This window comes from Colias eurytheme, chromosome 26 (assembly GCF_061535395.1).
Source record: "Colias eurytheme isolate Ceu_HAF_F1 chromosome 26, ilColEury1 Martin Lab GWU primary, whole genome shotgun sequence".
In the NCBI taxonomy this organism is placed as follows: domain Eukaryota; kingdom Metazoa; phylum Arthropoda; class Insecta; order Lepidoptera; family Pieridae; genus Colias; species Colias eurytheme.
Window position 1 is genome coordinate 4,152,866 of NC_143005.1, and position 12,522 is coordinate 4,165,387.

Genomic DNA, 12,522 nt, shown 5'->3' on the forward strand with positions numbered 1-12,522 from the left:
TAGATTGTTAACTCAATCCACAAAATTACAATTAAATAGTTATACTATGTGTAATTTTATATACAGCATATAAATTATAATTTTGTTTTAAAACCAATTTCAAGACTTTACAAGTAATCAAGAACTTTAATATATTTTTGATGTCTCATAATGTCAGGTCAAGGTAAAATACTGCTGTTGAAACAGGTTCATTTTTATTTCATAAAAAAGTGTAAAACATGGACATTTTTGAGATAATATTGTTTTTTTTTTGGGCCAATGTCAGACATAACTTTAGAGATGGGAGACAATTATAGACAACTTTTTGGATACACATAGGCACCAAAGAATATTTTAAAGAAACGATCTTGCAAGATAAATAAATAAATAAGATACATGCATAGCAAAAATTTATAATAAAGTAATGTTTATTAGGTGCAATTAAGTGAATAAATTGGATAATTTGTAGATCTTAAAAAAATATTTTCAGCTCTAAAGTGTTGGGTGATAAATGGACTAAAATTCTGGTATGTATTTCAATTTGAATACAGGGATGCTTGACTTAAATGGTACAAATAAAGAAAGTACGATTTCATTTACTATATAAGCTTGAGATGAATTAGATGATGTGTTGAAGAGTTTTTAAATAGTTAGAGTACTTAGTTAAAAGTATCTGTTATGAGTAGACAACATTAAAAAAAATTTCCTTTTCAAATAACGTCTGGCATGTATATTGTATAGGTTATATTTAATAGTTTATAAGCACAGACTGTTCATTACGTATAACAAATATAAATTATAAATTTCATACCAAAGTAAGTCAACATGACTTTACATAGACTAAGTTCTCGGCAGACTCCCACACTCAATATGAAAATCAATAATTAGCGTCAATCAGAATGATGACATTCCATCGCTTGGATGAGACTAGCAGTCAATTGGATATTAATTACATGTCAATTGATAGTTTAAGCGGAGATAGTGTTCATGTATCCATAACTGTAACGGTACTCTATGGGAAATAACTTGAAATTAGAAAATATTGAAAACAGATTATTTATTGTTTAGAGCAATTATAATGATATTTGTTGAAGGTTGTTGTGCATATAATGTGGTGTAATTTTTTATACTAATAGAAGTTCATCTTGTCTCATGTGTACATTTTATATAAAACTTATAGAGCAGTCATTTCAATGATTAATTTAATGTTTTAATTTAGATTGATTGCCACCCTGGTACAGTGGTAAGCAAGTATGTTACAATCACAAGGTCTGGAGATCAGTTGTTGGTCTAAATAAATACATTAAACAAAAGTTATTTTCCTTTTATTTTGGTGTGCAATGTAACTTTATTAAAAGTTTCATTTCAAGTTAACTAGTTACTTTAATATTTATAATGTGTTAGCTTGGAAATTATTAAAAATAAGTTCTCAGCTCAATGTAATATGGATAGGATGATAATAAAATAGACAATTTTACTTTCAAATATTAAACTTTCTGAGCAACGTAACACATAAATTGTTAAGATTAATGAGTCAAGGTATTGTTAATGTCAAAAAGCATTGTTATTTCTTCCTTTCTATAAGTTTTATTAATATGAGAAGTTATATTTACTTAATACAGTTGAGAGTAATTATTACCCAGATTATATCATTACTACTAGGTTCAACTGTGTATTTTAAATTTTACAAAACATGTGCCATTCATAAGACCGTTGTCAATTAATCTTCTTACATGGATTTTGCCTGGTGGTATAATTATATGAATATATTTTTCATATTATTCATAATCTTAATCTTATTTTAACGAATATAGATTAGACTTTGCGTAATTTAAATGAGCCAGGTGTTAAAATTATGCAAAACAAGTTTTAATTAAGTTACAGTGACACAGTTCAAAATATCATATAAAGTTTATCTATTAAAAAAGTAATAATGTCATAATGTGGACATCCAAAACATAGCAGTTACATATATTGCTATCTCGTTCAGATACACTGATAACACCATCAACCTATCACTGTCACTCCCTTCACTTAATCAAGAAGAGAAAGTATTAAAGAGAAATAATAGATCCTAGCCTCAAATCACGACTGTGGCATCCGGATATATTTAAATAATATTAGATCTCATTTTTAAAGTATAAAATAACCCGATAAATTCAATATTATGACTCATAACCTATAATCAAAAGTTAACCAAGCAAAACATTGCGTTATATCTCACAGTATTCGTACATACCTTGGTGAATAGAAGGTATTGACAGTACTATTATTTAACTTTTTACTCTTATATAGAAATGTAAACAAATAACAAGTAAACTAACCCTTTCTTCATGAGCCACCTCTGATGGCCCCAGTTGTGTTAAGATTGTTCCACAGCATAAAACACTGATCCATTTTATAAACAAGCATCGGTTATCTCACTGTGATTAACTTATGTTTTCACTACTTGTCACAATCGAACTTTAATTCTACTTTTCGTTGCGCTAAACGCAGACGTCATTGACAAACAACCAAAGTGACGAGTTATTGCACGGAATCACATAGTAGTTGCAGACAAAAACACTGTATATTTTCATGGCTATATCATAGGTATATCACAATTCTTGTCACTGCACGTATAAATATTGCTTATCATATCATTTAAGTCGGTTATTTATAAAAATAAAAACGTACAAAGCAAAAACTATTTAGCAGACAGCACTCGCGACGTTGCACACTGACGCAAACGTGCGATTTCGTTTCACACACACGCACACATGTAACAATCTAATACAGATTATAAATGTGCCCATTTTTTGTTATGGCAATGTTATTTCGTAGAAGTCACGGTAGAAGTAAATATTTACATACGATAAAAACTGATAAATAATATTATATCTCTTTTGTTTTAGTTGTTGGGTATTCTATTAATCTTATTGTATGAGTTTTTTAGTACTTTATATTATTTCTCTATTAATGAGGTATTCGCAAAAATTATGACATATGGGCGACAGTATGTACACTAGAAATAATTATTTTATCTAGGTAGCTGACATTCTAGTTTCTACCTATTCAGATTCTCACCACACAACAAGTCTGGTTTTGGAATTGGTGGTTTTGTTTAAATTTAGTTTAATCTCTATAGGATAAGATAAACATGAATGCGTATTTAAACTGTTTAATCTTGTGGATATTTGAATTTAGACGTTTGCGGTTTGCTATAAAACTAAATAATAATTAATACTGTAAGAATTTTAACAGAAAAATTAAACTACCTTCATAGCAAGTAAATTATTTTTATTTGTTTTGGCTTTGGGTTTTTATTGCTGGATGGCTTGACCATTTCACGAAATGATCGATCATTTCATGATTTCACTTGATGCTATTCATCATATACGTGTGCGTATCGTCACGGAATGGAATTGTCGTGGCCATATCGTAGATTTGCTCATTTCATGAAATGGCCAATTTAGTTTGGCCAGATCGTTAAATCGTCAACGTTTCACGATTTGGTCATCCACATTTGGCCAGATCGTCGATCTGGCCAAACGTGGATGGTCATTGCACGAAATTCGACCATTTTTGTTTCTTTTTTAAAAGCGATTCGCTTCTGGCCCTCGCCGGCCGCTGCCGCGGCACGCTCACTTTGCTCGCCCGGCTCGTGTGTTGTTTATTAAAGTCTACCCTAACCTAACCTAACTGTTTTCTATTGAAAAAACCATTCGCTTCTGGTATTCGCCGGCGCTACCGCGGCACTAACTTAAATGACAATAAACAAGTTCTTAAAATATTTTGAATTTTTTAATGTTTTATGAACTCTCTAAGATATTTTATACGATCTGGCCAAATGTCGATGACCAAATCGTGAAACGTTGACGATTTAACGATCTGGCCAAACTATGTTGGCCATTTCATGAAATGAGCAAATCTACGATATGGCCACGACAATTCCATTCCGTGACGATACGCACACGTCACTACATAGTATAAAACAAAGTCGCTTTCTCTGTCCCTATGTCCCTTTGTACGCTTAAATCTTTGAAACTACGCAACGGATTTTGATGCGGTTTTTTTAATAGATAGAGTGATTCAAGAGGAAGGTTTATATGTTTTAACATCCATTAATAGTGGAGAAGTACTGTTATTTTTGAGGTTTCTAATGTGATGTCGTAAATAATTACATTTTTTCCGCTTACATTGCAAACGCAGGCTGAACCCTACTAATTTTATCAAAATAATGTACTAAGTATTGTACACATTGAAAAGGTTTACAGAAAAGTCCGCGATGGTAGTTATATGTAAAATAACTTTTTTTTGTCATTTACTTTTTACGACAAATAATGGTTAATTTTCGAAGCGATTTTAACCAATACAGCATTAATCCTTAACGAATTAAATACCTTGAATACATTGTTCATTTAATAATTAATATAGATCTATATGGCCCTTTACACCGTATGATTCAAGTGAATTTTTTCAAAGATATTACAGATTTAAAAATTGCGGGACGTAGCGTTTGAGGCGGTACCGGCCGGCCGCCATTGCACCCGTGCGAAGCCGGGGCGGGTCGCTAGTATATGATGAATAGCATCAAGTGATTATCTTTTCGTATTAGTATGTACATATGCTTTAGTAATTTTTTATTTCTAGGCTCTATGTAAGTAAAAATAAAAAAAAAATGTGTGCGTGTACACACGTAAAAAGTGAAACTTCTTTATGACCTTAGATTAAGGATTGGTCTCCGCGCGCGCGCTACGACTAGATACCGCCCCACCTAAAAACAATAGCTCTGTGAATGCGGCAACTCATTTCTGTAGTGTGTGTTAGGCAATTTGTAAAGACGCTAGTGTGTGTGAAGAATCGGGCTGCCAGCCACATAAATTTTACACCATACATGGGAAATCTGGCATCTTGGAAAGAAGTTTGAAAAATATTTTTTTTCATCCTGACCTGGCCGGGAATCGAATCCATGAATATGCAACTCAAATCCACTTGCGACGCTACTATACTATAGTCACAAAGGTTGTTTAAAGTAAAAAAGCGGAAATAAAAAAAATAACATATTATATGAGTCAGTTAAACATGGTTAAACAGAAATAAATTATTGTTATAATCCTTTTTACTTTAATACATGTGTTAGTAATAGTATTGAAAAAAAAAAGTTCAAATTATTGCTAAAAGATTTCCTCAACCACGTGTATTTTTTTGGATACGCAGTACGGCAACACTGAATGGCGTCGTATTTTCGTAGAAAAAATTTTCGAAGTAAAGGAGAAATTTCGAATAATACGATACTTAGTTATGGTACGTGATCCCAGTGTCTTTCTTATTTTTTGTTGTATTATTTTTAAATAGTTTTATGACACAAATAGGCACTTTACTTCAGATTTTGTTCATAATCTTTATAAACTATCGGTTCGCCCTCTCCACACAATGCTTGTGACACGACTGGCTTGGGTACGCCGAATTCGGCGTACTATTAGTTGCCGCATTTTTCAAGTACGCCGGCGGCATCTAGTCTACGCGCGCGCGGAGACCAATCCTTAATCTAAGTTTATGACCTTATTTTTCAAAAAACAATTGACTATATGCAACTTTACAGAATTACGTCAATCACGCGTGGTAGGGATAAAAACAAGATGGCGCGTAACGAAAAAATGTTAGGTACACTAAATTTTTTTCCAACCCCGATAAAGAAGTTTCACTTCAAATATAGTAATAAATAAAGTAATCCTGTAATATTCTACACAGTGTTTAAATATCTATTCGAAAAATATTTAATACAGCTGAAGCTTATTCAATGTTCTTGCTGGGGACCTCTTAATTCCAGGCAGATTACGCCGTGAATTGAACTGACTGGCAAGTGGTAAATTCATACTACGTTCTCAATAACCAGCTAATCCCTAGTCTCTACTAATATTATAAATGCGAAAGTAACTCTGTCTGTCTGTCTGTTACGCTTTCCCGCTTTTAAACCTTTCAACCGATTTTAATGAAATTTGGCACAGACAATCTTCAGACCCTGAGAAACAACATAGGCTACCTTTTATTGCGAAATATGTACCACGGGCGAAGCCGGGGCGGACCGCTAGTAATGTTATAATATGAATTTGCCAGTCAGTTCAATTCACGACGTAAACTGACTGGGAATTGCCGAAATGGCCGAAATGACCTCTTGGTCATAACTCATAACTCATAATACGGCCCGTTTGGCCGTTCCTATTACTAAATAATTAGGTAGGCAGTTGAGTAGGTAATTATTGATTCATTATTTGTTTATCTGAATAACTATTAAATTATCGAAGAAAGATCAAGCCAGAAAGGGCAATGTGTTATATTTGGCATTAATCCCTCGGATATAATCTCATAAACCGCCCCCGCTTATCTTTGATTTTATAGTCTATGAGAGCGCGGGAACTGACATCGAATGCTGTTTATTCGTCTTTGTATATTGAATTTTTCTATACACACTTACTAAAATATATATTTATGCGCGTTAATTAGGTAGGCAGTTGAGTAGGTAATTATTGATTCATTATTTGTTTATCTGAATAACTATTAAATTATCGAAGAAAGATCAAGCCAGAAAGGGCAATGTGTTATATTTGGCATTAATCCCTCGGATATAATCTCATAAACCGCCCCCGCTTATCTTTGATTTTATAGTCTATGAGAGCGCGGGAACTGACATCGAATGCTGTTTATTCGTCTTTGTATATTGAATTTTTCTATACACACTTACTAAAATATATATTTATGCGCGTATTATCTATCGATATTCTATACTTAATCTGTACTAATATTATAAAGCTGAAGAGCTTATTTGTTTGTTTGTTTGAACGCGCTAATCACAGGAACTACTGATCCGATTTAAAAAATTATTTCAGTGTTACATAGCCTATCGAGGAAGGCTATATAATATTATATATATCATCACGCTGACCAACAGGAGCGGAGCACTGTGGGTAAAACCGTGGGGCACAGCTAGTTTTTTATAATTATTTCTACTAGCTGAACATACAAAAACAATGTAGTTTTAACTTTTACCATAGCACCCGCCTCGGCTTCACCCGTGGTACACCCGTAAGTAACTACATACATTTTTTTTGAGTCGAAGTTTACTTAAGCTTAAAAAGTGAACGAGTCCCCACCATAATATACGGTACAGTATACTATTAATATGTTGTTTATTTTTTACAAAAGGTTTTTGAAATGCCGTCCGCCTTAACTAAACATAATCTGCATCTGCGTAAGAAATTTCTTCGCAGCCTTTTAAATGGCTGCCGGCTTTCTTTAATAAATAATAAATAAATAAATATTATAGGACATTATTACACAAATCTACCTAGTCCCACAGTAAGCTCAATTAAGGCTTGTGTTGTGGGTACTAGGCGACGATAAATATAACATTTAATATAAATACATATATAGATAATAACACCCAGACCCAAGAACAAATAATTGAGTTCATCACACAAATATTTGCCCTGACCGGGGATCGAACCCGGGACCGTCGGCTCAGTAGGCAGTTACTTTACCACTGCGCCAACCGCGTCGTCCAATTTGCTGTTATATCCACGTCGTTAATGGCTGTTATATCCACTTGAATTTTTAGGTATGAACCTATGGTAATAAATAGTATAATACCATAAATTGGTATACAAATGTACCTATGTATAATGAATTTATGGTTATTTATAGGCATAAATTCAAGTGGCTATAATGAAAGAAAGCCGGCAGCCACCATTTGTAAAAAATAAACAATATGTTAATTAATATTTATGTTGTTTCATTAATTCTCCAAACCTTTTATTAAGATTTAATCATAAAAACTAAACAACAAAAAAAAACTCAATAAATTGACATTAGAATAAAGTTAAGTTATTTTGGCTGGCAGGTTAAAATTTTATTTCATTCATTTTAAGTTTTATAGCCATGTGAATACTAATGACTTTTATGGCAATAAATGATTCTTTAATCAAAATTTGGCCGTTCCAAATGATTAAAATTAAATTATGGTAAAGGAGATTGCCCAAGTGACTATGGCACTTGGTATCGCAATCAAACTTATTGTGTCAAGATGAAATATAGCTCAATTTAAAGCTTGATGTTACTTAGTACTTTTAGAAACGATTAAAGTTTTTATGTAAATAAGCCGCAGTTCACGACAATAAAAATAAAACAATAGTTTTATTCAACAATTAAAAAAATACTTTATCGAGTTTAAACTAACGATGAACGTTAAGTTTTACATTTATTACATAGGTAATATTTTAATTTACAAGACAAATGTGAAAAGTAAATCGTAATAAACTTTATTTCAAAATAAATAACGTCGAACAATGCGTCGAATACATTCATTTCAAACAGAAACTATGACATGGCGCTTGCGAAAGAGATAGATATATGTGTCAAAACAAAAACTTTTACTTTTATTTCTATTTATTCGGTATAACTACGACTTAATAGTGATAAATATGATCATTATAAATACAAATAGGAATTAACAATATCACGAACACGAGACACAACTAGTATTTTACCGATTCCATACGTGGTCATACATGTTTCAAAACACAAACTTTTACTATTATTTCAATTTATCCGGTATAATTAAGACTTAATAGTGATACATAATATGATCATTATAAATACAAATAGGAATTAACAATATCACGAACACGTGGCACAACTAAAATTTTACCGATGCCACCCATGGTCATTCTCCTTTCGTAATTTTTCGATTTTCATGTGTTAATGTACATGATGTTGTTTTTGAAGATGTTACAATCGAAGGACAGCTATGATTTTTTGTGTCAAGAATAACCCTATGTTAAGGTAGTTTTTAGCAGTACCAGCAATACCTTGGTGTACATTTTTTTTTCACAGGATTTTTTCGAAAATTCCATATTTTGCCAAGAAATTAAAAAAAACTACAGAAAAAGTTAAAATAAAAAAATGCAGCCTAATTATTTACACAAGATGAGCCTATAATACGATAGGTAGGTTATTGCGCTATACCTATACCAAATTTCATTCAATTCGGTCCAGTAGTTTTCATAACAGAGTGGTTTTGTGTAAAAAATATTGAAACTCCGGATTATTTATAAAAAAAATCATAATTTCTAAACCATAAGTTTTTGCGTAACTAAAGTTTGTTTTAAATGATTACTCATGATGCTCTCAAGCTGAAAAAAATTTTTGGACCACTATAAACGGGCCACCCTGTATAACAATTTAATCTAAAATTAGCGAGCGCAAAAGCTTTTTAAACATTTTGAATTTTTATAAGGGCTAAGGCCTCGTTCCCAAAGGAGATTGTCGTGACAGACCGACGTTAATAACTCGTTTATATATCAAAACGTATTATAGTGAAAACTATCCTAAATTGTTTTGTGTTTTTCTAAGGTGTACTTATCGGTGTGCACAATAGGTTGTAATTTTTTAAATATAAAATATCTATTTGTGTATGAATAAATGCAATAATAAATCGTTACCTGTGTTTAGCACTTTCATTTCAGCAGTAACCCTAATCCCTATTAATACTTATACGTGAAAGTTTCTAAGAATGTATGGATATATTTGCGACTTTCACGCTAAAACCACTGAAGTATTTAAGAGTCTTTGCAGTGGCAGAAATAATTCCTTTTGGCCGCTGATAATTCCGCGCAACTGCGCAACATTGTTGCGTTACATCTTTCTATATTAGATATACTTTTGCATGGTCATGGTACGATGAAATAACCTCATGAGAGACCTTTTACAAGTAATAGAAAACAGCGCTAAATTACTTATACATACAGCTGTAGGTGTAGTTAATGCTCTTTTTTATAAGTGTAACTTTTTTAATAGTTTGGAAAGTTGTTCTTTTCTCACAAAGCTTTGGATTTATGTATATCGAATAAAGATCAAACATGATAAAAAGCGGTCCATTACTTTTTGATTTATTATTATTAATTACATAAACATTTCATTAGTGTAGCCTTAAATGTAATTTGAAAGCTCATTCAACACACAAGGAAGCACAACCACGAAAGCTGCAAAACGAAAAATAAAACAAAGCGAATGTAAATACAAGATTTATTAGAAAATGAAAACAAAATCCTTTAGTCTACCTAAATAAGGCACAACGTGTCGAATTAACCGCACAGCACAACTCAATTATATAAAGCGACTTCGGACGAAACACATTCAAATATAAAATAGGTATTAATTTTGAAAGAAATCAAAACCTTATAAACGTAAAAAATTGATAATATTTATTTCTCTTTTACTGGCTTCAAATACAATTAATATGCTAATATTTTATTACAAATCAAATAATACATGATCGATATCTTAGTCAAAGGAAGAATAATTGAAGATTTAATTTAATAACAATTTTGCAAAATAATTGCAATGTGTAGATAAATGAAGCAAATCATCCATACAGTTTTATGGAAAATGAAATATTGTAATGTATGAATGTTTAAATTCTACTAAACATTGAAATTTAAAATACTATTGCGTGTGATTACAGTTGTAAGCCAGAATACAGTTTTGGATATGATTGAGAAGATTACATAGTTATTTATGATTGATATGTCGAAAAAGAGGCATTATACAGATTAAAAAAGTATATTTATAGCAACAGACTATACATATTATACAACAATTTAACTATACATAAATACATCCTTACAGAGATCTCACGTTCTTTCGATAATGTTGTTTGTGCGTATTTTTGTTTTCTTTTCCGGATTTTATTAAAAAAAGTTAGTAAATATTTGTATAATATAATAAATTTTATATCTAAAGCGTAATTACACGTCCCTAACTTTAATCTCTAAGCAAAAATGCGAATGTCTTTAATGAAATAAATAACTACCCTCGTTTTATATTTCCGTTATAACGAACTACTACCGACTAAATTTTGTAAACAATAGGAATAATATCTTATTTAATATTTGTACCAAATCGTGTAGGTGGAGTTTTTGGAAAATTTTGAGCGTCAATTTATTTAATCAGAGAGCGAATTTTTAATAATAATTTAATTAGAGGTGGAAATGTCAATGGCTTTTCAAATGACGAAAAGTGAACTCCATACCTCAACATACATACATACCAAAATTTTTATCTAGAAAAATTTTGAATGTTTACCGTTTAATTGTATACAAAAGAATAAGATCCCACTTTGGTTAAAACATATTAAAATGATTTAGGGCTGATTTTTCAATCCTTGGTTAAAACTTATTCGTCGAATAATGTATAAAACTACCATTTTAAACACGTATTTATTCTAATTGCTGACATTTTAATATTATCGTGTAATACTTTATTGGACGGATAAGTTTTACCCAAGCATTGATAAATCGACCCTTATTTTATTAAAATTAAAGGAATATTTAATTTAGAAAAACAATGCGGGTAGTAGGATCTTATTTATAAAACGTTAATAATACAAAAACTGCCAATTTCCGAACGCATCTTGCAAATTATCTATGACCGCCACACTCGTCTATTATCTATACAAAACTTTATACAAAAGAAAAGGACATAATGAATAATTTAAACGCATTGCATCGTTCATTGGTCGTTAGTTACGCGACAAAATGGCGTCGTGTCGTCGCATTAGTGACTATTAATACTACTATAAGGAAAAAACACGTTAGAAAAGACACAGGAGTTTCGTAATCAGTCATGTTATGGGTATACTAGGATTTATAGAGTTAAAATATAAATAATACAATGGTTAGGGACTGGCCCTTAGTTGGCACGTTGGTCAATAGTGGTCCATGTCTGCTGTCGGCGCCACTGAGTATACTGACGGCGGCCTGCAAATTAATAATCTTTATGTTAATGCATAATTCTAATAAAATAAAACATACACACTCATACATGCACTTTTATTGATATATTACTGTGATACAATATTATTTTTTCATACATATTGTGATTCTAGTATCTGAAATATAAATAAAAAATAAATAAAAATAAAAATTGTTTATTTCTTTTAATATAATAGTTATCATTATTGTTTAACATATCCGAGTGATATCCTACAGTATATTGATTACTGTAATACTGTAATAATAGAGTGAATTGCTGGCATTTAAACTTATTTTTATCTTCGCAACAAGAAAACCTTGACAATAAAACACTTAATTCCGTTTATTTCGTAACAAACTAACAAAGATACAAATCTTTTCACTGTACAATATCACCATATAACAGAATGTAATATTTACCTTACAGCTCGTCTAGGTGCAGGTAATCTTGAAGGCCTGGGTAACGCGGAGACACGCGGTTCGATTCCCGTCTGAGGCCGAACCGGCTCTTGTTGGGAAACTGCTGAAAAACGCATTTTTTTAACGATTTAGCGTTAGTGTATGTGTATAAAAATCAGTTTAGTAACTTGTCAAGTGTGATACAATATGGAAATTGGATATATTTTAATTCTAATGGAAATTCGAAAAAATTAAAGCATAAAACTTCTGGCAATAAATATTTATTCTTTCTATGTTTCTATTTATTGTTTTATTCGCAACATTAACAGTGACAAATTTCTAATCAAATATCTGA

General features: G+C 31.3%; 2 protein-coding genes across 2 annotated transcripts in view; both read right to left on the reverse strand.

Moving 5' to 3' along the window:
- lilli (AF4/FMR2 family member lilliputian) overlaps window positions 1-2,714 on the reverse strand; it is a 217,795-nt gene extending 215,081 nt beyond the window's left edge. Inside the window, exon 1 of the mRNA XM_090116766.1 lies at window positions 2,304-2,714. Within this exon, the coding sequence (XP_089972892.1) occupies window positions 2,304-2,314 (11 nt within the window). The 5' untranslated portion in view covers window positions 2,315-2,714. The remainder of the gene's footprint in view (window positions 1-2,303) is intronic.
- Window positions 2,715-11,253: 8,539 nt separating this feature from the next.
- Window positions 11,254-12,522, reverse strand: part of LOC149897128 (uncharacterized) — a 31,229-nt gene continuing 29,960 nt past the window's right edge. The window contains exons 15-16 of the mRNA XM_090116771.1: window positions 12,189-12,291; window positions 11,254-11,774 (exon numbers count right to left, since the gene is read on the reverse strand). Of these exons, the coding sequence (XP_089972897.1) occupies window positions 11,723-11,774; window positions 12,189-12,291 (155 nt within the window). The 3' untranslated portion in view covers window positions 11,254-11,722. The remainder of the gene's footprint in view (window positions 11,775-12,188; window positions 12,292-12,522) is intronic.